Below are 27211 nucleotides of genomic sequence, written 5' to 3' on the forward strand. Positions count from 1 at the left end.
TGTCCTGCAACTGATGCTCGAGCGCTCACTTACCACCTAGCCCCTCCCACATCCATGTACTTAGTTGTGATTATTAAATAAGAATAAAAGACTCTTGAGTGATTCTAAAATGTTACAAAGCCACTTTTCGCTGCTTGTTACAAAAAGTCAATGGACCTATTTTTTCTTTCTATTTTGAAGTAGTTTTTGATCAATATTGCGGTTTACACCAGACGCAATGTAAAATGATGATTGTTATAGGTCAATTCAAAGTGCCTGAAAAAAGCATAATATGTCTCCTTTAAATGACATCAAAGGTGCATATTTGGAGCTAAACTCATGAAATAGTTACTTTGTCTGGAACGTTCCACAGTATTCGTAACTACATTTTCAGAGCTGTAACCAGGGATGGAAACTACTAATTCCAAATGTCACTGTAACTGATTTTTTTCTTAACTAATTTTTTGAGTAAAAGTCTAATTATGTATCTGTAATTAGTTACATTTAAATTCACTAGTACAAAAATGACAAGTTTTTACCATTTGACATCACATATATAAAGTCATTTCCTCCAGATGATTAAATCCACTGATATTTCATGCAGAGTAAAGCAACAAAAACAAATCACTTTTCTGAATATTGAACACATAAAAACGAGTCCATAGTAAGTCAAAGGTCATGAGAGCCTTTGTCTCACGTGTTCTGAGGTCACACACTGGCTCCTCTTTAAACGTCTGCTGCTTCGTTAGGCTTTTTCCAGCCAGACTGAACTGTTGAATTGTTGAACCAAATGAAGCAGAAGCGAGGGCCCCTGGAATCTGCATAAATCCAAGATGTCCTCTGGAAGAGTCCGGGTCACTTCCACTTGGGTTAGTTTGGCAAAACAAAAGTAAAACGCAGCGTTGTTTCCATTTGTGAGATCAGACGTGAGGTGAGGAACCAATGCCTTTTATTTCAATCGTGTTTATGTGTTTTGATGTTTTGCCTCATTAAAACGGGAGAGAATTCACCATTTTCATCTTTATATTAATCTTTTGTGCAGAACCTGATGTCAAGTTTCTTTATGAGTCAAGTTCAGCTCTCTATTTTCTGATTTGTTGTTTAAAAAAAATATACATTGTTTATGCTTTTCTTCTAGTCATTTGTATTAAAGGGCACATCTTATGCATTCTTTTTTGTATTGTTTTTATACTTTAAACATGCTTTTGCGCAGCTCTGCTTTGGTATCTCGTGTTTTAGAACATTTGACAGTCAGCCGGGCGTTCCCACATTAGGATTAGTGTTAGCACGGCATCTACAGCCATTAAAGTGTATTTACCAAAGTTGAAACTACCAGTCGGTGTTTTTGTGAACCTCAGAAGAGATGAAACAAGAGTGACTGAAGCGAAATACAACTCCAGCACCAAATACACATAATACATGTGTTTTTACACTGCATAAATGGATCATTCTTTTACATTGTAAACCGAAGTATTGATTTTTAATGAATTACAAGCGAGTACAGCCTCAAATGTAGAACAATACAGGTTTAATCAAACAGGCATGAATCATTCAAAACACAACTTTGTAATACCTGTCTCCTTTGAAACATAATAAACTGTCCATTAATCTCATTATAATAGTTGATCAAAGAAAGATGACAGAAGCCTCATGTTTCCCATGTTTAATGCCCTAGAGCTACAGTCCAGCAGTGTTTATGTCAGTACCATGCATTACATTTAGTCTGTTACAAAAGTATAAAATCAAATGACGTCCTTCAGGCTAAGCAATCCAAATGAGACAAGAACATCTGAAAGCACTAACAACGGTCAAATATAAAAATCTAAACGTATAAATAGAAATTTGGTCCATCAAGTTGATTACTATAATATTATTTACATTAGATTAATATGCTTAATTATTCCAGGCCCTTTTCAAACGCTACGGCTGCAGTGATATTTACAAAGAGATTCAGTGCGTGAGATTCTATAAAAGACCCAAACAAAATATCCATTTGATGTAAAAAGATGCACATTTTTCCATTTTTTTGCTTTTGGCTCAGTGCCAATAAATACAAAGATTTGAAAAGAAATAGTTAGGCCACATTTCAAATAAAAAAATCCAATGTTACTCTACAATCGGTATCAAACATGTTAGAAGGAGACAATGAAGGATACAAAAAGGCACACGATACAAAGTCCGGCAGAGACATGGCAGCGCAGAGCTATGGCAGATGAGACGCTTATTCATGTGTTCATCAGGCAAAACATTATGACCACCCACAGCAAATACTGTACTTCAGTGAGTACTTTTATCACCTGCTAGTATGACTTTGAACAATACTCCAACTTGACTAAAACTGAGTGAAATGTATTTTTAGAATTGATTTACAAAAGCAGAAACAAAGACTTCATTCCAAGGGTTTGAGAGCGTGTACTTTCTACTGCACTACACTTTTGTTGAGAGCGTGTACTTTCTACTGCACTACACTTTTGTTGAGAGCGTGTACTTTCTACTGCACTACACTTTTGTTGAGAGCGTGTACTTTCTACTGCACTACACTTTTGTTGAGAGCGTGTACTTTCTACTGCACTACACTTTTGTTGAGAGCGTGTACTTTCTACTGCACTACACTTTTGTTGAGAGCGTGTACTTTCTACTGCACTACACTTTTGTTGAGAGCGTGTACTTTCTACTGCACTACACTTTTGTTGAGAGCGTGTACTTTCTACTGCACTACACTTTTGTTGAGAGCGTGTACTTTCTACTGCACTACACTTTTGTTGAGAGCGTGTACTTTCTACTGCACTACACTTTTGTTGAGAGCGTGTACTTTCTACTGCACTACACTTTTGTTGAGAGCGTGTACTTTCTACTGCACTACACTTTTGTTGAGAGCGTGTACTTTCTACTGCACTACACTTTTGTTGAGAGCGTGTACTTTCTACTGCACTACACTTTTGTTGAGAGCGTGTACTTTCTACTGCACTACACTTTTGTTGAGAGCGTGTACTTTCTACTGCACTACACTTTTGTTGAGCGTGTACTTTCTACTGCACTACACTTTTGTTGAGAGCGTGTACTTTCTACTGCACTACACTTTTGTTGAGAGCGTGTACTTTCTACTGCACTACACTTTTGTTGAGAGCGTGTACTTTCTACTGCACTACACTTTTGTTGAGAGCGTGTACTTTCTACTGCACTACACTTTTGTTGAGAGCGTGTACTTTCTACTGCACTACACTTTTGTTGAGAGCGTGTACTTTCTACTGCACTACACTTTTGTTGAGAGCGTGTACTTTCTACTGCACTACACTTTTGTTGAGAGCGTGTACTTTCTACTGCACTACACTTTTGTTGAGAGCGTGTACTTTCTACTGCACTACACTTTTGTTGAGAGCGTGTACTTTCTACTGCACTACACTTTTGTTGAGAGCGTGTACTTTCTACTGCACTACACTTTTGTTGAGAGCGTGTACTTTCTACTGCACTACACTTTTGTTGAGCGTGTACTTTCTACTGCACTACACTTTTGTTGAGAGCGTGTACTTTCTACTGCACTACACTTTTGACTGAAAAGCAAAGTATTTGAGAGCGCCTGAAAAGGCCAAGGTGACTTTCTGCCAAATTTTGAGTTAAATGGTTTTGACAAAGATATAGAAATAAAAATGTATTAATCTGCTAAATTCTTTATCATGAATGCAACATTTAAAGCTTCAAAAGTTTTGAAAATCTGTCCTTTTTACTCTATAAGTTATGTTTTGCAGCTGGTACATAGATAATACACTGGTACATAGTAATATTTGTTTTTTATGTCATACTTTTATGCAAACTTGAGTTCTTCTTCCACCACCTCTTCATAAAGTAGTCAAGGTCAGGGTTTGAAGTACTTACTTGAATCATTCTAAATAAACTGTTTCTTCATTATGAATTAAGTCTTTGTTCATGCTTTATTAGGGTTAATAAATGTGTAGTTCCTTATGTATGTTATTAATGTATATTTAATGATTTAACTCCAAATCATAGATCCATCGTCATTTGCTCTATTTACTTTCTCTTTACTACTTGAATAATATACTCTCCGCTGACGGCAAACAACAACAACAACAACAACAACAACAACAACAACATGGGCACTTTTGAAAATAGACGTCTTAGTGAGTTGTTCCTGATCTACTGCGTAATTATCTAAAGTATCCGACACTGTTGGGTCATAATGTTGAGCCTGATTGTATTTTTAAGACAGTATTTTACGCTGGGTTAAGGAGAAGAAGAAGAGTCCATAGAGAGTGTTAAACTAGTGACTCCAGGCTCTCGGCGGCGCTGGCTGTTCCCACGACGATGGTCCCGTTGTTGTCTGAGGACTGAAGCGCCATGTCGTCCTCCTGTTTCCCCACCAGACTCAGCATCGCCCTGTACAGGAACTGGAACTGCTCCTGCGGAAACAAGAGTATCCACGTGTGTACAAGAGTATCCGCGTGCGTACAAGAGTATCCACAAGAGTATCCACGTGCGTACAAGAGTATCCACAAGAGTATCCACGTGCGTACAAGAGTATCCACAAGAGTATCCACGTGTGTACAAGAGTATCCACAAGAGTATCCACGTGCGTACAAGAGTATCCACAAGAGTATCCACGTGCGTACAAGAGTATCCACAAGAGTATCCACGTGCGTACAAGAGTATCCACAAGAGTATCCACGTGTGTACAAGAGTATCCACAAGAGTATCCACGTGCGTACAAGAGTATCCACAAGAGTATCCGCGTGCGTACAAGAGTATCCACAAGAGTATCCACGTGTGTACAAGAGTATCCACAAGAGTATCCACGTGCGTACAAGAGTATCCACAAGAGTATCCGCGTGCGTACAAGAGTATCCACAAGAGTATCCACGTGCGTACAAGAGTATCCACAAGAGTATCCGCGTGCGTACAAGAGTATCCGCGTGCGTACAAGAGTATCCGCGTGCGTACAAGAGTATCCGCGTGCGTACAAGAGTATCCGCGTGCGTACAAGAGTATCCGCGTGCGTACAAGAGTATCCGCGTGCGTACAAGAGTATCCGCGTGCGTACAAGAGTATCCGCGTGCGTACAAGAGTATCCACAAGAGTATCCGCGTGCGTACAAGAGTATCCACAAGAGTATCCACGTGCGTACAAGAGTATCCGCGTGCGTACAAGAGTATCCTCGTGCTTACAAGAGTATCCTCGTGCTTACAAGAGTATCCTCGTGTTTACAAGAGTATCCTCGTGTTTACAAGAGTATCTGCGTCGCGTGTACAAGAGTATCCGCGTCGCGTGTACAAGAGTATCTGCGTCGCGTGTACAAGAGTATCCGCGTGCGTACAAGAGTATCCGCGTGCGTACAAGAGTATCCGCGTGCGTACAAGAGTATCCGCGTGCGTACAAGAGTATCCACAAGAGTATCCGCGTGCGTACAAGAGTATCCACAAGAGTATCCACGTGCGTACAAGAGTATCCGCGTGCGTACAAGAGTATCCTCGTGCTTACAAGAGTATCCTCGTGTTTACAAGAGTATCCGCGTCGCGTGTACAAGAGTATCCGCGTCGCGCGTACAAGAGTATCCTCGCGTTAAAAGAGTATCCTCGCGTTAAAAGAGTATCCTCGCGTTTACAAGAGTATCTGCGCGCGTACAAGAGTATCCTCGCGTTAAAAGAGTATCCTCGCGTTAAAAGAGTATCCTCGCGTTTACAAGAGTATCCGCGTCGCGTGTACAAGAGTATCCGCGTGTCAGTACTAAAACCAGACTACAGTTACTTGAAAATAAAATAAAGACTGAAGTAAAAGTACAAAGTAGTGATGGAATGAATGACTCAAGAGTAAAAAGGTATTTGAGGGAAAATTGCTGACGTATTGTGATTGAACGATGGACGTACGTGTGAGTAAGTGTACGGACAAAATATTTAAATAATGAACCAAATTCTGTATTTTCAAAGGATTGACACAAAAATTATAAAAAAAATATTCAAAGTAAAAGTAGTGTCTGGAAACCACTATTTTTATAAAATAAAAGTAGTTGTTTAAATTTCACAGAGCATTTTCTCTTTTTAATTTCTCCTTTTTTACTTTTGAATCCCCAGAATGATGTTACTCAAAATACTAAAACTGATTAAACATTGTCGATAAGATAATTATAGAAACATGTACTACACTAGTAATAACCCTCAGTAGTAAACGCAGACTAAAGCTGATGACCTTGAGGACACTGGGCCGTATTGAAAACACGACCTTTGCTCACAAACGTACCACGCCGCTGAACACTCCCGGCCTCTGCAGGTTTGTGAGTTTGGCGACTTGAAAGACGTCGAGCGACTGTTCGGCCTCCAGCTGCCGACTCAGCGACAACAGAGCACAGAAGGTCCCCGCCGTGACCCCGCCCACACTGGGAAACACAACATTCCATTACAAAAACATTCTCCCGTGCTCCCATTTCCATTTGCAAACTCTGAAAAAGACGTTATTCATTCAATTCTGGCAAAAAAACACCACACTTTCCTGGTCACCGCGGTTACGCTTTGTCGTTACTCACTCGTGACTTGGACAAATACAGTTGAAAACAGTCTAAACGTATGTAAAGTGTAGGTGAGATAAACGCACTCATCGTGGACGACGGTGGGCCCTTCCTTTGAGCGCGTCCCGTCCTTCACCAGGTTCAGCAGCTCGAACGTGCTCCGGATGGGACTGTCCGGGTTCGGCCAGCGGGGGGCGCGGTAGTGTCTCACCTCCAGCACGAAATCGTCCTGCACGTGAGTTCAGACGTGTTCAGGGTTCAAGTCAAACACGTAGAAATACAGCGTTTGTCTAGTTTGTTGCTCTTATGTTTCACACGTGATAAGATAAGATATTCCTTTATTGTCCACACATGGGGAAATTTCATTGTTGCAATGCAGGTAGATGCAAAGGAAAAGGACGGATCACTTATAGGAAGTTTCAAAAAAACAAAAAGAAAGAAAGATAAAGATAAAGAAAAATATAAAGATAAAAATAATAATATAATAAAATAAAATAAATTAAAGTAAAAAATAGCTAGCATAAATAAGACTAAATAATACTAATACTAATGGTAAGTAAGTAACTAAAATAAAACACTCTTATTTACATCAGTTATATGCACATGAATATGGCCTTAATTGCTTGTGAGTATGACAGTAATTGCACATGAATATGACGGTATTGCACATGGTTAAGTCAGTATTGCACATGAATATGACGGTATTGCACATGGTTAAGTCAGTATTGCACATGAATATGACGGTATTGCACATGGTTAAGTCAGTATTGCACATGAATATGACGGTATTGCACATGGTTAAGTCAGTATTGCACATGAAAATGACGGTATTGCACATGGTTAAGTCAGTATTGCACATGAATATGACGGTATTGCACATGGTTAAGTCAGTATTGCACATGAATATGACGGTATTGCACATGGTTAAGTCAGTATTGCACATGAATATGACGGTATTGCACATGGTTAAGTCAGTATTGCACATGAATATGACGGTATTGCACATGGTTAAGTCAGTATTGCACATGAATATGACGGTAATGCACATGGTTAAGTCAGTATTGCACATGAATATGACGGTATTGCACATGGTTAAGTCAGTATTGCACATGAATATGACGGTATTGCACATGGTTAAGTCAGTATTGCACATGAATATGACGGTATTGCACATGGTTAAGTCAGTATTGCACATGAATATGACGGTATTGCACATGGTTAAGTCAGTATTGCACATGAATATGACGGTATTGCACATGGTTAAGTCAGTATTGCACATGAATATGACGGTATTGCACATGGTTAATTCAGTATTGCACATGAATATGACGGTATTGCACATGGTTAAGTCAGTATTGCACATGAATGACGGTATTGCACATGGTTAAGTCAGTATTGCACATGAATATGACGGTATTGCACATGGTTAAGTCAGTATTGCACATGAATATGACGGTATTGCACATGAATATGACGGTATTGCACATGGTTAAGTCAGTATTGCACATGAATATGACGGTATTGCACATGGTTAAGTCAATATTGCACATGAATATGACGGTATTGCACATGGTTAAGTCCGTATTGCACATGAATATGACGGTATTGCACATGGTTAAGTCAGTCAAGTATGTCAAGTATTGCACGTGTTCAGGACTAACAGTGTGAAGTTCCATAAATGATACTAACTGACTATTACTGGAGATAGAAGGAAACGCCATTAAACATAACATCATTAAACATAATCCAGATGATTTAATGACGATCTCGCTGGGAACATTTGGACGGAGGGATTGAAAGTGTAACTTGCCTTTTTATGTCCTGCAAAATACACACAATAAATACTATGATATATTTTAACATGTGCTGCAGTGCCACAGGTGATACTTCACTGCAGGACATTCACTGGATTGAATTACAAATATTCTAAATGACCTAATGTGTCTGTTTTAGTTCAATAATGATCAATTAACTGCCACAGAGTATTAATTTTTTTAGGAAATAAAGCAGAACATCAAACTAGTGCAACATTCTACGTCAAGAAAGTTGTATTTTTCATAAGTAAGAAAATAATAATTTCTTTTGACCTGTGGTTTAACCTTTGACCCCATGACAGGTGATGTTGTCAGTGTGCTCTTCCATGTCACACCACAGGACACACTTTAGATGTTAAACTTGTGTTACAGTCACGCCACATTTTATTATTTTATGTATTCTGTTGTTGTCGAGCAAATCAAACACAACTTCATTGGAAAACTATGTGTAATTTAATGAGGATATTTAGTGCTGTGGAGGAGACATATGGGGAAGTAAAAACATGATTTAAATACATTACATTGATTGTTCTCCGGTATGTTCTATCAACACAGATGTACTATTATAGTATATAGTATAAATGTTGATTCTAGACAGTGTGACATAAGGTGTGGCGCTCTCACTTGTGTGGCCTCCAGTGTGTACTCCTGCAGCACCAGCATGTCCTCGTTGGTCAGGCAGATGTGGTTCTCCGATTTCTGTGTGACCGTGAACGCCTCGCAGCTGATTGGCTCTCCCTTCCGAGGCCAGAAGGCACGGGACCCCGCCTCCTCCTCCTTTAACCACACCCAGCCAGACATTGAACCATTCTGCAGTGAACATGGACATAATGTGTGTCTGTGTCTGTGTGTGTGTGTGTGTGTGTGTGTGTGTGTGTCTGTGTGTGTGTGTGTGTGTGTGTGTGTCTGTGTGTGTGTGTGTCTGTGTGTGTGTGTGTCTGTGTGTGTGTGTGTCTGTGTGTGTGTGTGTGTGTGTGTGTGTCTGTGTGTGTGTGTGTGTGTGTGTCTGTGTGTGTGTGTGTCTGTGTGTGTGTGTGTCTGTGTGTGTGTGTGTCTGTGTGTGTGTGTGTGTGTGTGTCTGTGTGTGTGTCTGTGTCTGTGTGTGTGTGCGTGTGTGTCTGTGTGTGTGTGTGTGTGTGTGCGTGTGTGTGTGTGTGTGTGTCTGTGTGTGTGTCTGTGTGTGTGTGTGTGTGTGTCTGTGTGTGTGCGTGTGTGTCTGTGTGTGTGTGCGTGTGTGTGTGTGTGTCTGTGTCTGTGTGTCTGTGTCTGTGTGTGTGTGTGTGTGTGTGTGTCTGTGTGCGTGTGTGTGTGTGTGTGTGTGTCTGTGTGTGTCTGTGTGTGTGTCTGTGTGTCTCTGTGTGTGTGTGTCTGTCTCTCTCTGTGTGTGTGTGTGTGTCTGTGTGCGTGTGTGTGTGTGTGTCTGTCTCTCTCTGTGTGTGTGTGTGTGTCTCTGTGTGTGTGTGTCTGTGTGTCTCTGTGTGTGTGTGTCTGTCTCTCTCTGTGTGTGTGTGTGTCTGTCTCTCTGTGTGTGTGTGTGTCTCTGTGTGTGTGTGTGTGTGTGTCTGTGTGTCTCTGTGTGTGTGTGTCTGTCTCTCTCTGTGTGTGTGTGTGTGTCTCTGTGTGTGTGTGTGTGTGTGTGTGTGTGTGCAGGTGTTGTTACCCCACAGGTACTCGGCCCGGGCAGTGACACCACCACCTCAGCGTTGTGCTCCCAAATCATCCTCCAAAAGTCCTTGACCGTCCCAGGCAATGGATTCTGGGTAATGATGAACTCTCTGCTGTGTCTGTAACCCTGTCAACAAGAAGAGCATTGTACCACAATGAACACGCTGATCACACCAGGACGAGCAGAGCTACAGCCGCTCTTACGGTGATGTACGACGCGTTGATGTAGTCGGACGTTTCTCCTGCCGACGTCAGTAACCGCACGCGAGACCGCTCAGCTGCAGCCACGCACAAACACAAGAGTTACAAGCAAGAAACTGGCTTGGGACTGATGCAAACTAGACACAGATCCACGAATAAATACAGTTTACAAAGATGCTCCACACAGATACTTGTTTCTTTAGAATCAAGAGTAGCCGATAGCAAATAAACTCTTTTAGCTAAAGGCTCCAGAACAGGCTGATGTTTGTTTGGGCCGCTGAGGCTTTATTTGGAGCAGAATCGAATGTAATGTTGCACTTAAACATTTAAACAAAGCGTCATCCTCTTGTCAGGTGGTCAGCCCAGACAAAAGCCACCCTCCACCTCTGCGTGGGAGTGTGGAGGACTCACTGGGTAAGATGGCGGCGCTCCGGTTCTTGCTGGCGTTGCTCTGCTGTGAGGCTGCGGTGAAGTCGCACTGCTTTGGTGAAGAATGACAGAGCAGCTGCAGGAAAGAGTTCAATGTTGTGTCAGTTAAGCTCCAAACACTTTCTTTTAAAGACTGTATTTCTCCTGCTCCGGCACAGGCAGATGTCAAGCACAGAAGTCTGGAGTAATGTACAGTATGAGGAGAGATTTATTCTATTTACAAATTTAACATTCAAACTCTCAGGTCAGGACTTGCAGTTACGGCTGTAAAGAAAGTGCATATTTCAGCTCGTGTTTGGAGGCGTGTTAAAGTAAAGAAAGAATATTGAGTATATCGTTTATATTTATAAAAATGCTACAAAAAGGGCTGATTAAAAATACAAAGACAAAAAGTGATGTTGTAAATGTATAAGGTGATACGTCTGCACTTTTTTGATTCATTTTACAGGCCTTTTGCATTTGTCTGATAATTAAAGCTCCACTAACATGTTTAAAGACATGAACACAATATGAAGAAACTCCAAACATTATAATTTATGACATGACATTTGTCCTAAAAGTAAAATATTAAATAACATGCTTTACATGCATTATTGAACCTTTTAGAACTGCAAAATACAATGTGTTTTTTTTTATTTATTTTTCAATGCTAAAATGATGATGGAATATTTTGGTCTTTGGTCATATACTTTAAAGCTTGAATGGACAATTTTTTTGGCCCAAATCTGAGTCTCATTTCCTCGTGGCGTGGACTGCCGATTTGTCCTGCCACGTATCAATCATAAAACGCACCTACCGCTCTCCTGCAGCCGCGTGCGGCTCGTCCCCACGTTTCCGCGTGTCTAAGCGCATTGATCTATCATAATATAGTTCCCTCAGTGTACGGGACCTAATTAACGGAGAAAGACGGTTCGAGCTGGCTCAGAAGAGACGGAAATCTACGGGAGACGAGAGATGCGATGTGATCCGTTGCGCTAATAAACAAACGCATGTGTGTGTTGTATCAGTCCACACGGGGGCGTGGCATGCGCACTTCCGCCTGCGTTCTCAAATCGCCGAAAAATCGTCCATTGCGCCTTTAAAGGAGACATATTATGGTTTTTAGTACATAGTACTGAACTATAATATAATAGATCATAATTTTACATTTTGTTCATTGTGAATCACAATATTGATCTAAAAACGGCTGGTAATACGTGTTTTATTTTTGAAAAGAGGCTACGAGACATTTTAGAGTCTTCATGTGTCACTCACAGACACATGAAGACTCTTCTTCTCAAATACCGTATTTTCCAGAATATAAGTCACATTGGAGTATAAGTCGCCAAAAAATGCATAATAGAGAAGAAAACAACATATATTAGTTGCACTGGAGTATGAAATGCGATTGCAAGTGTGAAAATAACAAATAATATCACATATAAGTCACTGCAGAGTATAAGTACAAGTATATAAGTATAAATATAAGTCGCACCCCGGCCAAAACTATGAAAAAAGGTGCGACTTACAGTAACTGTAAATAAGTGCAGGGATGTGGGCGGGGATAGGGGGTTGGTGAACAGGTTGGTTGGTTACAGTCCAGTACTACAGAGACGTCATGCTCATATATTTGACGTTCTCCCACTGCCAGCACATATTCTAATATCATTACACTGTCACAAGCATCTGACCTTAAACTGTTTGTCGAGGCGTGTTTTCCCAGCATGCCGCGGGGTCAGCAGCTCATCCACGTATCTGTGCAAATGCGACGCTGCTGCTTCAGTGTCTCCGCACAGCACGGCTTCCACCAGAGCCTCGTGGATAAAGACGTATTGTTCCTGGAAAATAGACAAGAATCTCAACGGCGTTCAAGGGACTGCAGCGTGTGTGCAGGTGTCATTGTGACGCTGTATTTAACTGGATGTGTAAATGTCATGGTCAGTGGGGTGTAAAAGTCACTGCATGCGCTTTTTGCCAGTCTTAAGTCTGAATAATTTGAATGAGTTCGACCATAAGGCAGAAACTATACTTAAAATACTACTATCTAAATAATTGAAAATAATTAGACAAGACAAGGGAGTATTTTTTTTTATTTTACTGAACACATTTGGGAAAATTAGAAGAAGAAAAAGAAGAAGATGCAGCAACTTGTGTAGCTTCTTACTGAAGAATAATGATTATAATAATAATTCCACAAACTTACAATGTCAATATATTTAAGAGATGTAATGACCTTGTTGACATGTTTGGGCTGTGGTAATTACATCCCCAAACTTACTGCCTCGCAAAAGACCGTTAATGAATAAATCATTATAACATTGTGAATAAGTGAATATCTACTGGCAGATATTACAGAGACGTTTCGCCAAAGCTTCTCAAGTTGGTCAGCTGTTTTTAATGTATCGAGATGACCAAAGATTTCCATAAACACAAGAATAACTTTAACAGAGTTAGAGAAACGGAAAAGCATAATATGGCTCTGCACCTCTGCTAGAGAAGGGCAAAAAAACTACATAGGGCAGTATAAGAAGGGGACTTCCAACATCTTTTGTGAGACACAACAAATGCCTCAGCACGAGTGCTTTGAAATAGTAGTGAACAATGTAGTACATAATATCACCTTGACAAACACTCTACGCTCTTTGTATAAATGCTGAGGTCAGTTTATATGTACGGTTGTTTATTCCCTTTCGAGGCTAAAGTAAGTGAAAGCTGAGTTAGAGTTAACCTTTGGGGCAGACGCAGTGTAAACAGCTCAGACTTCCACATGATGGAGTTCTGTTCAATTGTTCAAATCAATCAAACAAACACATGTGCTGCTCCAGAATTCCCATTTCCCATTTGGGGTTCACTCACCTCCGTTTGGACCAGATAGTTCCTCTGAGCCCTGATGTGTTTGAGGAACCCAGTGATATTAACGGTTCCTTCTTCTGTGATCTGCTTCAGCATACTGTCCAGGACAATGTAGGCCCCTGTCCGACCCACTCCGGCGCTAGGCAACAGGAGGGAACATGAGGGTTAGCAGGAATATCTAAACAATCACAACATTCTGAGAGTAAAGATACTAGCATTTTTATTATAATCATTTTATTTTGATTGTAAGCAGAACAACAGTGGAAAAAAGAAGGCCTAGAATGAGTTAGTTGAAGATTTGAAAGCGAATCATGAGTTAAATCTGCCTTTTCTTATCTTCCGTACAGTTCTGGTCTGGTGAGTGCAGTTTGGGTCACATTCATGGGCAGAACATTGTGATAATTCATAGTTTTGAAAGCTTTTGCCCCACCCCCTTTCTACTGGACAAATCAATTAGTGGGACAGGTTTTAATCAACCAAGAACACACATGTGGTGGTGTTTGGGGTGTCTCCCACCTGCAGTGCACCACCAGTGGGCCCATGTCCTCCGTCCGGGCCCTGGAGGACTTCCGGATGAAGCTGAGCAGGGGCAGTGCCAGCTCAGGGACCCCCATGTCGGGCCACTGGGTGTAGTGAAACTGGGTCAGTGTCCGTTCACTGCTGCGGCCTTTCTGAGAGCCCTGTGGGAGGCACACATGTTCAAATCATTCATTCTTTTGTGTCAGTGAGTGTATTTTATTTGGAGAGCTGTTTCTGAAAGGCTGCTCCATAACTCACTACAAAATAAAACAACTGCTATATTAAAGGAGACATGAAGCCTGCGTAAATTCAGCCTGGAAGACCTAACTCCACCCACCTACATCAAGGCCACCTGCTCCCCGGCGCAACCAACAGTCCGGCCCGTCCGTCTGTGAGAGTTCAGATCTCTCCTTCACCACGGAACTCCTCCAGGTTTCTACTTTTTCCCATGGAGGTTTTTGTATTTTTTCCTGGCCGAGAAGGAGAGTCCCAAGGACAGAAGGAGGGTCTAAGGACAGGGGATTCCCAGGACATCGCCCCTCGCACCTGCTCCCCATCCTCAATCAACGCACCCAAGTGACTCCTCCCCGCGACACGTCGCGCCTCTGCTCCCATCAGCGCACAGCCGGTCCGACATTAACCCTCACTCAGTTGGCTCGGCCGCTTCAGACCGTACTGCGACCCACCACCTCCCCTCCTCCTCCTCTGCATCCCTCTCATCCTAATCATCTCCCTCTCACCATATCTACCACCACCAGTCTCCAGGCCCTGAGGGAGACATCTAATACAAATAGATCATGGAGTGCCCATGATCGCAATGTCTTCTGCCGGGGTCTGAGCGCCAAATAACCCATGTAATAAAGCTTGCTAAACAGTCCTTTCTTTGTCGTCTCTGCGTCTCTCCAGGGTGGAATACATTATAATGCTTTTGTCAGGTATCTAGCATTCAACTAGAAAATAAGTATATCATAATTTTAAAAAAAGTTTAATCGTAAATCGCAGCATTCTAAAATGACTTAAAGGCGTAATGGACGATTTTTCGCCGATTTGAGAACAAGCGGAAGTGTTTGTTTATTAGCGCGACGGATCTCATCGCATCTCTCTCTTCCGTCTCTTCTGAGTCAGCTTGAGTCTTCTGAGTCTTCATTTTGTCGCGTACACTGAGGGAACTATATTATGATAGTTCCATGCGCCTAGACACAGGGAAACGTGCTGCTCTCCTGGGGACGAGCCGCACGAGGCTGCAGGTGAGCGGTAGATGAGTTCTATGATTGATACGTGGCAGGACTAATGGGCAGTCCACACCACGTCCATTCCACCTTTAATAATAGAAACAGGTCCATTGACTTCCTGTTCCAAACTGCAGAACTGATAAGCCCCGCCTCTTTATAGTGACATTTCACTGTAACAAGCAGCAACTTGTCAACAACATGTTTTATGTTTGAAAAGTGGCTATGCAATATTTTAGTATAGCATGAGTCTACATGTTTCAAATAATTGCAACAAAGTACAGGGGTGTGGGCGGGACAAGGGGGAAGGTGGAAACTGGAATTTTCTAAGCACTTGCGCTTCAGTTGCGAAACAGTACAGGGTTAACTGGAACATGCAGGCGTCAATCAAAATACAACTTTGAGTAAAAAAATATGAGGAAACGCCATTGGCTCATTAAGTTGACTTATGTCCTCTTTACGGTAAATTTAACATTATGACTTATTCCTTATGCATTTTCAATACCAAAAAGAAGTCATTGAATAAAATAGGTTAAAATCAGTGTTACCTTCTTGGTGCTGGTGTTCCTGATGCTGAACGTCCTGACAGTGTAATAGGCCAGTGGTTTGGAGCTCTTCACTGTCACCAGGAAACTGCCGTACTCCTCCTGCACCTCAGCCGGCCAATACTGGTCACACTTTCTCTGAGGGGCAGTGAACGCACCACGCACGACACACGACACACGACACACAACACACGACACACGACACATGACACACGGCACACGACACACAGCAACAGAAACAACCTTTAGATAACGCTTTATATCATCTACACCTTTCCAAGCAACAGACACTATTCTTTAGCTAACACAGATTTGTTTCGAATGGCCGACTCACTCGTCCGTTCTCCACCAGGTTTGTGATCATGACGATAACTCCCACGTTTTGTTCCCAGATCATTCTCCAAAAATCCTCCGTGCTGGATTTGAGGGGCCCCTGGGCTGCGATGTACAGCTTTGGCTTCTTAAAACCCTGGAAAAAATGGTAAAAGATGAATTTCAAAGTTGGTTTACAATTGAAGATCATTCTAACACGGATTAGAAAAGGTCCAATTGATTGATCAAAATAGTTCAATCTTTAGTACTACTCGCAGTCTTTGGAACTTTTTCGTTTTTGTTACTTTTTATATACATAATTTTAGCTTCTTAACATGCATGAATTTCAAGCCACATTTTCTGACAATATTCCTTTGTCACATATTTTAAGTCAGCATCAAGGTTATAGCACCTGAAAAAGACTTCAGTGCACTTCTTAAAGTAAAATCAAACTAATCAAGGATAGCGTTATGTGAAAAGTTAAGCGTGGGCTGAAACCTGCCGAGTCAATTCAAACGGAGGACGGCAGCCAATCAGAGGGCAAATAGAGTATGGACCTTGGTCGGCATTACGGAGCGAGGAGCCTTGTACCTGTCGGAGGAGCCGCGCTGGAGAGCTCCTTCAAAACACTCACCGACTTGACTGCCACTCGCTGCTTTTGTCGCTTGACCTTTTCACAAATCCCCCAAAATACGCTTTGAGTGACCCCGAAAGGGAACTTGCGGTAGAATATGGATGGATGGATTTACAAGTTGGAGTAAGTCAGGATAAAAAGTTTATATGACAGTGACTTGTCATGTTTTTTTTATTATTTTGAACACACAATCTGCAAAGACTTCTCTTTCAGGTGGGACTTTGTGAAGACAAGTTGAAAATGACAGTAATGAGTTCTATGAAGGATTCCCTCTGTCACTTTAGGCTCTAGAACAGGGCTGTTCAACATGAGGCCCGAGGGCCAAATCAGGCCCTCCACGTGATTGGAGGCCCACAACCCATCTTCCAAATATAAAAAATTATAATGATAAATAAATAATAAATCTTGTTTGCTGGTTTAATTCTAGGTTAGCCCCAGTTTAGAACTGGTTTGGTCTTGGTTTAGTCCTTGTTTAATCCTGCTTTAGACCTGTATTGATTCTGGATTAGTTCAGTCCTGGATGGGCAATTTTGCAAAGCAATGATGGTAACGTGCTTTGTATCTTCTTTCTCACAAAAATCTAATTTATCTGTAATTATTATTATTGCAATAACTTTGTTAAAACAGTGTTGGACACTTAGTGACCATAGTAGTAGTGGACCCCCGGCCCAGACGTCTTGCCCTTCAAAAAATCTGGCCCTCTAGTAAACTAAGTTGAACAGCCCTGCTCTGGAAGCTCTTTCATCTGACAATTTACACATTTATTAAAGAATGTAAAGGTGTCCTTGTGTAATTGTATTCATCAAATAATACATATTGTGTAAATTGGACTGTGGCCCTTGTTTTACTGTGGTTACTAGGTAACAGACTCGGTTATGGAGGAGGTTGTGTTCACCTTCTAGAATTTGAAGGGATTGGCTTTTGTAACCATGGAAGTGTCAGTTTTTGAACAAAATATTCAAACTTATGATCCACAAATGCTGAACCTCATCTGCTTTCTCCTGCTATAATGACATTAGTACATTTATGTTGACAGACACGTATACAGCAAATACAGGTTTAAACTACAGGGGTTCAAGAATGTTGTGATGTCACAACTTTTTATACAGCTTATAAACTTCATATAAGTGATGAAACTGTGAAAAACATTTGTAAAATCTAAAATAGAATTATGTTCATATGTTTTAGAGAAAGGTGTAGTCTGACCAAGCCCTGGTCATGAAACATGGTAATGAGACAACTGTGATTTAGCCTTTAAACAGTAGTTCTCAGTCCACTGAACATGTGCAGTTGTGCCTTTGTGAAAGCTATAGGTCTGTCAGTCCAACACCAGCAGTTTGTTTTTACTTTGAGTTCTATGGGAACCAGAAAAATGTGTTCTGGACTGCAGTACCTATGGACGGCCACTAGTCCAACTCACAACAGGTTCAAGCTAGAAATATCCTTTCTAGATATTTGAAGAGCTCCATGAGTCTAACCTGTCATATGCACTTTACATTCATCTGCACAGTGGGAGGACACTTTGACAAACTGAATGAATGAATAAAATGAATAAAATGAATAAAATGAATAGAATGAATAAATAGAATGAATGAATAAATAGAATGAATGAATAAATAAATAGAATGAATGAATATAATAAATGAATGAATGAATAAATAGAATGAATGAATGAATAAATAAATAGAATGAATGAATATAATAAATGAATGAATGAATAAATAGAATGAATGAATGAATAAATAAATAGAATGAATGAATATAATAAATGAATGAATGAATAAATAGAATGAATGAATAGAATGAATGAATAGAATGCTTCTAAAAAGATTGACGTACATGGACAAAGTTTGCGTTTATGTAATCATTGGTCCTTCCTTCTTTGCTGAGAGGAGCGAGGCGGACTCGACTGTGGTCATCTGTGGAAATACAAACAGAGATCAGATCTGTGTTGACAGAGGTCAGAGCCAAATAGCTGCTCCAGTTAGAATCAAACATATTTGGTCAAAGTACTTCTTAACTTGGGAGAATGTGTTTTATAATCTAGCTGGTTGAAAAAACATGATGTGCAAATTCAATTATTTTCAAATACATTTCATCTATACAATATTGTCAATGTTAACCTTTTTTCATTGATAGAGTAGGAAACAGCACCAGGAGTGTAAAAAGTACAGTTTTTTAGTACTCAAGCACAAATAAAAAGTAGAATCTGATGCCTATTCTTGTAAATCTGAATACAACTCCTCTCATGCTTCAGCAGGAAGTTAAGAACCTATAGAAAGAAATTGCAGCAGCTTTTATTAATGCTTCTTGGTTTATGCAGCTTCTTGGTTTATGCAGCATTTTGAGGACTTTCTCCCATTCAAAATAGATGATATTTTGTTTAAACTGTGAATCACTATGGAAGGCAGCGTATCCACTATAACCTACAATTAATTAGAAATGCTTAGTGATGAATGAACTATGCACACATTTTACAGTTCAACCTATAGCAACATTAAATAGTTTTATGTAAAGTGTACTATAATAAAAATATTTAGAATCTCCAATATTTAGTTTAAAACTCAACCAATGATGATGTTCTTCTATATTCAGAGTAAAGTGATGGTAATACTCACAGGCCAGGATGTTGCTGTATCTGTTCTTGGTTTTGTTGTCGGGGTGACTGGAGATGTCAGCGGTCAGACCCATGTCCACTGTGCACGTCTGCACCTCCTACAAAACACAAACATGTTTAATCCTTTTGGTTAATCTACTACAATTTACAAATTGAATTTTGGATTTATTGAGAAATACCAATTTAAACCTAGAAATGTTAAGGGCAAATTCAAATATGTCCAATGAAAGTGTGTGAAGGGGGCACAGCCCAAGCATGTGTGCGTCACTACTCTGAACTGTGTTTATTTGTACTTTGTTTATGCTCCATGACCTCCTGGATGTCAACAGAGTGAACATTTGGACATATTTTAGTCTCATACTTCTATAGAACACATATAGAATATTAAAGGGCTATACCCGACTTTTTCAGGTAATAAAGTTCCCTGAGTACAGATACATTATAAAAGCAGTTTTAGGGTCAAAATGAGATCTCAGTGCACTGTCAGCATTTAAGTATAAATCATTTTATTGTACTATAAGGATGCTAATGTTTGTTAGCTTTACTGTAACAGTAAACTCTGCTCTGGCCTCTGAACGTTGTGATAAGTGCTTATAAACTCATTATAATGAATAATTACGATGCTGGGAATGCATTATGTCAGTGAGCAATAACTGGACAGCTGCAAACAGTTTTTAAAATCGTTTTGTTTCTCACATTTTTAAGACAGTCATATACAGCACCTTTTAAATGAGAGCATCTCAGCTATGTATACATTTAAAATGCACTGTCAAGCAGCAAGGATTCCAGGAATACTGGCACATACTTAAGCTCAACATGCCTTTGCATCTAAATAAACCCGTGATTACATGACATTATTATCCAGAGCAGACATGAAGAACACTGAGCCTCTGCAGGGAGAGTCTTACCTCGTAGCTCTCCTTCATGATCTACAAACAGGAAGTGAGGAAGCAGCCAGACGGTTCCATGACAACACAAAACAAAAGATGCAGAAACGCACAGATAAGACACAAAACTTAAGACACTGCAGTACAAACCATGTACAGCACTGGAAGAGTTCTGGTAAAGACTGTCCTGAAAAGGCTTCACCAGAACTCTTCCTTCAGAGGAGCTCACAGACCTTCTCATCAACACAAACAAAGACCAGCAGCGCCTACACCATAATGTCCTCTTTACACTTACAGTTACTATGGACATTATGTTGGCCATGCTTTATGCAACATTTGATTTGCTCACTATGTACACAATATGTGGCATCGTACCTCAAACTCTCTCTGGAAACCTTGGGTGTCGTGAAGATCTGCCACATGTTTGACAAAGTCCTTCACGGGAAACACTGTCATCTGTTCATCTGATAAACCACAAATTATTAGGATGTATTTTTACTTCACAGATCTATGGTTAAATTCAATATTCAAATGAAGCTTCCCCCCCACGCTGGACGCTTGTGAAGGCTTTGTAACTTCAGAGACATCACTCCATCTGATTTAGACTTAAACTAAACAGATTTCACCCACATCCTCTTTGTTCAGAGACAGAAAAAAAAAAAATTCCATAATCTACTCCATTGTGTGTTCATTACATTGTTTTCTTCCTGTGCGTTACCTTCAGCGAGGCCGGTGTGGTTTGGAGAAATCACTCTGGGCGAGGAGTTGTCGTCGATGTAGAAATGTGCTGTCTGGAAACACGTCCTGCACAAAAACATCAATAATCATAACACAAACCCACATCCAATAAGAAGACAAGCAGTGCTTAAAATATTATAAAATACATGAGGCTTTAGTCGTTCACAAGCAACAGGGAATGAACAATAGAAACCAGTCCTTATTTATAACCATTATGTATGAATCAAAAATATGTTTCTATACATTTGGGATGACTGGACTGGGACATGCCGTTAGCCCAGATTCTGGCCGACGCTGTAATCTTCCCCCAAACACAAGGAGAAAGATGTAGAGTTAATCCTGGACACGTTTTTAACCAGATCAGATCGCCTCTGTGTTGTCCCGGACAGAAATGTGCTCCTGGGATTACCACCAGCAGCAGCAAAATAACAACAATCTGATGTCGGACATTTTGCCGTCTTGTTTTCATCCCGAGCCCGCTCTCTCCCATTCAATCTTCCTGTAATGACCCTTTTACTTAAGACAGTGGAGACACGTTTGGGCCGCACCGAGCCGCTCCAAAACCAGCCAATGAAAAGCTCTCTTATTTCCCCTTGACACTGCGGCGGTTTGGTGCAGTTTATATACGATTAGACCAATACTTTTCTGTGTTATTATCGCATAAACTCACGAGAACCTGCTGAAAACATGTGCTGAACCACATCTGAAACCAGTGAATTCTAAAATCTTATAATAACCGTTTATTCAAATCAAAATCCAGATTCAAACAGAACAGCAGCCGTAAAAAGTCCAAAAGAGCACTTGGTTCGACAAGTTTGGATTAGTGTTCAGACTCTTGACACAGCTCCTTCCCATAATCACCACGATGCCCTTTTGAGAGCGGACACACAGACGCAGAGAGGCCCATCCACCGACGGGACGGCCCCTAATCCCCCCCGCCCTGCGCCCCGCTCCCTCCCGGGACGATTACAGGCTTAGCACTGGCTCAATCTGCCAGCGACAACAACACAACCCAAAACACGAAGAATATGTCAGAGCGCCAGATGAGAAAAGTACAGTCGGATCAGCAAAAGTGTTTACAGCGTGTCCTTGATGGGATTTCTCAAGTTGCTTATTTCACCGTCTGAGAGCTCGGGTTGTTTTAAAAGATGTTTTCACTCAAATGAACTTGGAAACTGTATCATCGTGTCCTTAAAGCAATTAGACTTGTGATTTACTATGTTTTTAAAATAAATAATCAACACATATTGTACGTTTTAGACTTAAAGGAAAGTAAATGCTAATAAAATGCTAAAATTACTGAATATGCTAACCCTAAGCTAGGCCACATAACTAATATTAATTTTAAATAAGATAAAAATAGATTCCAAATTAAAATCTATTTAGAAATAGTGAGGAACTTCTTTGGCAGCACAAATTTGTTGACTTGGTTTATGGTTATTATCTGTTATTATTATTATCCACATGAAACAAAAACTGGCACAAAGCTGAACATCTTTGTCAGCACAAATAAACAAAATGTAAGTGCTTTTTTCACAGTAAATGGAGGAATTAGTCAACCTTTAAGTAGTAACTGTTGTGAGCTGAAAGAACTTTAAGCTGTACAATGAAAACACAAACTAAAGATGATAAGATTAAACATTCTCCCACAGCGTTAATACAACCACATAACATCTCCTATTCTTACAGCCACATACAATTCAACATGCATTTATCTCTTATTCTTATTATTTAGACTGACTTTTTGCCCGTGCAGAAATTTGCTTTCCACCGTTTCACACTGAACTTTTGTTCACACTGAACCACTATTTGCTCTTTCAAAGCGAGAAAAACGGCAGCGTCTCTCAAGGTTGGTTAATGGCAAATAATAAAAATAAAAAAAAACACTTGAGTTCTCCATTTAGAGCGCGGCAGACACACAGACTGGGAGGCCTGAAGGGGACATTGTCAAAGAGGGGAGCGATTTGTTTGGGACACGCGGCGAAAAACACAAACATAAACACAGACTACAATGGGGAGATCATGAAAACGACCCCCCCCCCCGTGTGCTGCCCGGTGGTCCAGTGGTTAAGTTGCAGCACACGTACGCTGGCCTCCACGTGCTCTACAGCGTAATGAGAATCCCCACCATTTAGTGCATGTCCTCCCCGCTCTCATCCCCCATTTCACCCTGTCCTCTCCTGTCTAATAAAACATACGGCCAAGAAAATCTTAAAAACAAAAAGCAATCCAAAAACAACCCCTTTATCCTTCGTTAAGAGGTCATTAAAGGGAGAGGATTTGGCAGCAGGGCAGGAGGGTGATATACAGTAAAACTACAAGCATGTCAATGTTTATTGTTTAATCATATGAAATGTTAAATGTTACATATCAAAAGGATAAAAAATGCATTAAAACATCTGGTTTTTACTTTTTTGACAATGATTTCCTATTTTATTACGCGTGATAAAACCTTACGACTTATAGATAATACTTAAGATGTAATACTTCTTAACATGTCTATGTATTACTGTATATTTACTGAACTACTGCATTGTAGTCAGTGCTTCTAATGCAAGATGCTTTATTATATCACATACCATATCAAATTACTATATGTATAATAATGATGATGATGAGTTGACCTTATATAGAACCCCTTTTCGGACAATTAAATGAGCTTTACAAAAATGGGACAGTTTTTGTAGGTGAGCCTTGAAACTGTTTTGTTGAAAGACATTTGTAGCTGACGTTCTGTCCCAATAACAACCATAATCACAACAGGACATTTAAAAAAGAGCCAGACCTCCAGTAGATGAAGATGCTGATGAGCACGATGAGGCCGAGCACAGTGAGGGTGGAGATGACGGCCAGAGGGACCACAGCCTTCTTCTCCCCGTCTCTGATGGAGCCCACGCGAGACTCGTGACTGCTGTTACTGGCCTCTGAACAAATACATTCACACGTGTTAGTACAATAAGTTATGAGGAATGAATACATCTCAATTTCTTATCTTCATATATGGTTAAAAGGATTATTTCACAACATAAAAGAGGAGATAGTGAATTTGTCACTATGAGAAGAGACATTTTTAAGTATTTATGTTCATTAAAGCCCCAGCGCATGACATTTCAGCCAATAAAGGCGACGTATGTAGCTCAAAAAGCCTTGAAAACAGACAGCTGGCCTCTCCGCAGACCTGACTTGTTACAACGAATCTATGTTATCGCTTTTTACCTTATCTATCTCCATGGAGACAAGCAGACATGCCACCAGAAATGTTCCACAGTGTGGCTTTGTACAAAACACAAATGCTTCAGTATTACTTAAAGGTCTTATATATAGACAATGTTTACTACTACCACAAAAAGTACTACAATACAAGTGCTTCTGTAACTACTAGACCGATTACTACTACTTTCAATGTACTCAGAAAGAACACAAAAGAGTAAAATAAAAGTAAAGGTGTCAGGGTTTATAGCATGGATCATCAATAATCTGACATGAAAACAGGTAAAATATGCTTTTGGAATAAACTGCATTGTTGGCAGGCAAACTTGTTTTTACAAGCGTTTCTTTCTAATTAAAAGTCCAGAGTACAAATCGGTTTTCTGTCTTGTTCTAATTGTAAAGCGCTGACATTAAGTAGGATGAAGTATTTCTTTCCACTCAGCAGGAGATGCCAAAACAGTGTTTATCCCTTGTTTCTTAATAACAAGTCCAGTGAAGGCATCTCCACAATTAAACAAGTGAGACAAGAAAACAGTTGGGATTTAAAGTGTTTACAATGGTGCTTAAGTCTGACACAATGATTATGCTCTCAATTATTGCTATTTTGTCATTTGACTGCGGGAAAAGCAATTAATTTAGAAAGAAAACCCACTGTATAGAGTATTTTAAAGTGTATGAGGGCATGATGTATGTTCATCTGTAACTGAGCCGCTGTAGGACACACATGACATTTCAGACATGTTTTAGTCATAGTTTGCTTGTTCTCTCTGCATTTGGGTGGATTTGGTTGGACATTATTTCCAAGGGTAAAATAAAGTCAACCATAACCTATTTATTGGAAGCACGAGTCCATTTAAACATGTTGTTGGCCCAAAACGAGACGGGACAACGTGGACGGTGCTAACGATTCAAGCTAAACCACGTTAATCACTTTCCACTTTTAACCTTGAATAGTCGACTTATTACATTATTATTCCTTGTAATAACAGGCTAGTATTAAATTGCATATGACAGGTTTGACTACATATTTCACAAAATTATTTAATTTGGTGAAGTTGATCATTTGACTTCCTGGTTGGACATGAGCAGCAGGTGTGACTGCACTGTGGGGGCGTGGTCAGGTGTAGGACCGTGTGTATTTAAGGCATGAGTCCAGTCAAAATGGAGTCTTGTTGTCTTGTTGACACCGGATTATTCAGTTGATATTGAAATGCAGCTTGTTTTCTCTTGTAATCTTTAAACAGAAGGAGATATCAAAATTAATTGTTTAATTAATTCCCCCACACAGGAGCCTTTCGCTAGGCTATACACAGAGGTAATGGCTAGGTCATTTCTGTTACCTATAGCAACCTCACCCATAATTTAAAGGGGAGTTTATTTGACAAATGAAGCCTGCGTAAATTCAGCCTGGAAGACCTAACTCCATCCATCTACGTCAAAGCCACCATGGAAGGACCCCTCTCCCCAGCGCCATCATCGCACTCAAGCGGGCGCCCGCCTGTCCGTCTGTGAGAGTCAGATCCCTCACTTCACCATGGACTCTCCCAGGTTTCTGCGCTTATCCCAAAGAGGTTCTGCAGTTTTTTCCTGGCCAAAGAAGGAGGGTGAAAGGTCAGGGGGCGTCTGTACCATGGCCCTCGCACCTGCTCCTCATCCCCAATCAACGCTCTCAAGTGACTCCTCCCCTGCTCCCAATCAGCACCCAGGCGGTCACATTTAAGCCCTCAGGCAGATGGCTCGGCCGCTCAAACCGTACTGCGACCCACCACCTCCCCTGCTCCTCCTCTGCATTCCCCTCATCCTCTACCTCCTCTTAACATCTACCACCACCAGTCTCCAGGCTCCGGGGGGAGACATCTAATACAAATAGATCGTGCTCATGATTGCAACGTCTTCCGACGGGGTCTGAGCGCCAAATAACTCTCGAATAAAGCTTGCTCAACAGTCCATTCTCGTGGTCTCTTTGTCTCTCCAGGGTGAATTAGAATCATCTGACCATGCTTTTATTTTTGATGAATAATTTTTTGTTTGAACGTTAAAATACATTCCTTACAATGAGCCCTTTGAAGCTCAGTCAGTTTGGGCTGGACCTGGTTCCCGGGCGTGAATCGTCCCTGTATTTTGGATGTTCTTTTGAGTAATGATGACATAAATAGAGGGATTTCTTTTTAGAACTCAACGCCTATTCTTTTTCAACTTTTCATCACAAAATGCCTCTTCTTGACACTGGTGCTACCCTTCAAACAACATATTAGAAAAAGCTCCATACCTGTACTAAAGGTTTTAACACCCCGGCATCACAAGTGCCAGAAAAATGTTATTCTTCAGTTTATAACGTTTAAAAAGCTGTGTAGCTCAAACAGTCACAAGGAGAACAATAATAAAAAGCACACTTGTTGTAATGTACAAATGTGAGTAATTTCCGTTCAGTAAGATGTGGAAAGTCATTAACATTGCAGCGTCCTAACCTTTGCTTCCTGCCACAAGCGTGTTCAAACCTGCACTGATCCTCGTCAAAGCATCTCGCCGTGACAATATCTCTTCATCCAAAGTCCAAAAAGCATCAGGTAAAGTGTCAATACTCATCAAAGTGAACACAGGCGACAGACAGATGGTGTCAAGCTTCACCATAAACGCTAACGATGAATGAAGAGACATGAAAACCTGGCAGATGTGACCCTGCAGCTACTCAGTTCGTGTTCTGTTCTAATTGACTAAGCAGTATGGAAAACACTATAGATTAACCTTGACTAGCCATCGCTGCTCGTCAAAAAAAAAATCGCTCTTCTTCAAAAGCTGGGTAACATAAAGGATTCGTTCTGCACTTTCTGCGAGCATTCAATCACAGCCAAATAGTTCCGCTCCAAGTCTTTTTATGTCGCTTGAAAAGAAAGATTGATAAGAAAAGAAGAGAAAATCTCAAGTGGGAAGATGTTTTTGAAAGCAGTAACGAATACAAGCGTAAAACAGCACTTAACTTTTTGCTAAAAACAAGACCCTGCGCCCTCAACAAAACATATTTAATGGAGGAGAACTGTGTTTTCAGATGTACATTTGTTTTTTTAATTTTCTATTAGTAAATGTATGTG

At 40.5% G+C, this 27211-nt stretch overlaps 1 protein-coding gene across 3 annotated transcripts in view; it reads right to left on the bottom strand.

The window, feature by feature from the left end:
* Window positions 1–4135: 4135 nt before the first annotated feature.
* The window catches only part of ptprz1a (protein tyrosine phosphatase receptor type Z1a), a 108450-nt gene continuing 85374 nt past the window's right edge, over window positions 4136–27211 (bottom strand). Inside the window, exons 5-22 of one of the 3 annotated variants that reach the window (XM_072434915.1) lie at window positions 23698–23836; window positions 20893–20978; window positions 20550–20638; window positions 20196–20216; window positions 19289–19385; window positions 18510–18589; window positions 16059–16193; window positions 15728–15862; window positions 13948–14111; window positions 13435–13570; window positions 12270–12416; window positions 10582–10675; window positions 10174–10247; window positions 9965–10096; window positions 8929–9078; window positions 6577–6719; window positions 6226–6361; window positions 4136–4394 (exon numbers count right to left, since the gene is read on the bottom strand). In XM_072434915.1, coding sequence (XP_072291016.1) covers window positions 4251–4394; window positions 6226–6361; window positions 6577–6719; window positions 8929–9078; window positions 9965–10096; window positions 10174–10247; window positions 10582–10675; window positions 12270–12416; window positions 13435–13570; window positions 13948–14111; window positions 15728–15862; window positions 16059–16193; window positions 18510–18589; window positions 19289–19385; window positions 20196–20216; window positions 20550–20638; window positions 20893–20978; window positions 23698–23836 — 2102 coding nt within the window. In that variant the 3' untranslated portion in view covers window positions 4136–4250. Of the gene's footprint in view, window positions 4395–6225; window positions 6362–6576; window positions 6720–8928; window positions 9082–9964; window positions 10097–10173; window positions 10248–10581; window positions 10676–12269; window positions 12417–13434; window positions 13571–13947; window positions 14112–15727; window positions 15863–16058; window positions 16194–18509; window positions 18590–19288; window positions 19386–20195; window positions 20217–20549; window positions 20639–20892; window positions 20979–23697; window positions 23837–27211 lie in introns of all 3 variants that reach the window. The other 2 variants (XM_072434917.1, XM_072434916.1) reach the window with 2 other exon arrangements.

This window comes from Eucyclogobius newberryi, unplaced genomic scaffold, assembly GCF_026437365.1.
Source record: "Eucyclogobius newberryi isolate DKJ021-1_F unplaced genomic scaffold, fEucNew1.0.hap1 SCAF_7, whole genome shotgun sequence".
In the NCBI taxonomy this organism is placed as follows: domain Eukaryota; kingdom Metazoa; phylum Chordata; class Actinopteri; order Gobiiformes; family Gobiidae; genus Eucyclogobius; species Eucyclogobius newberryi.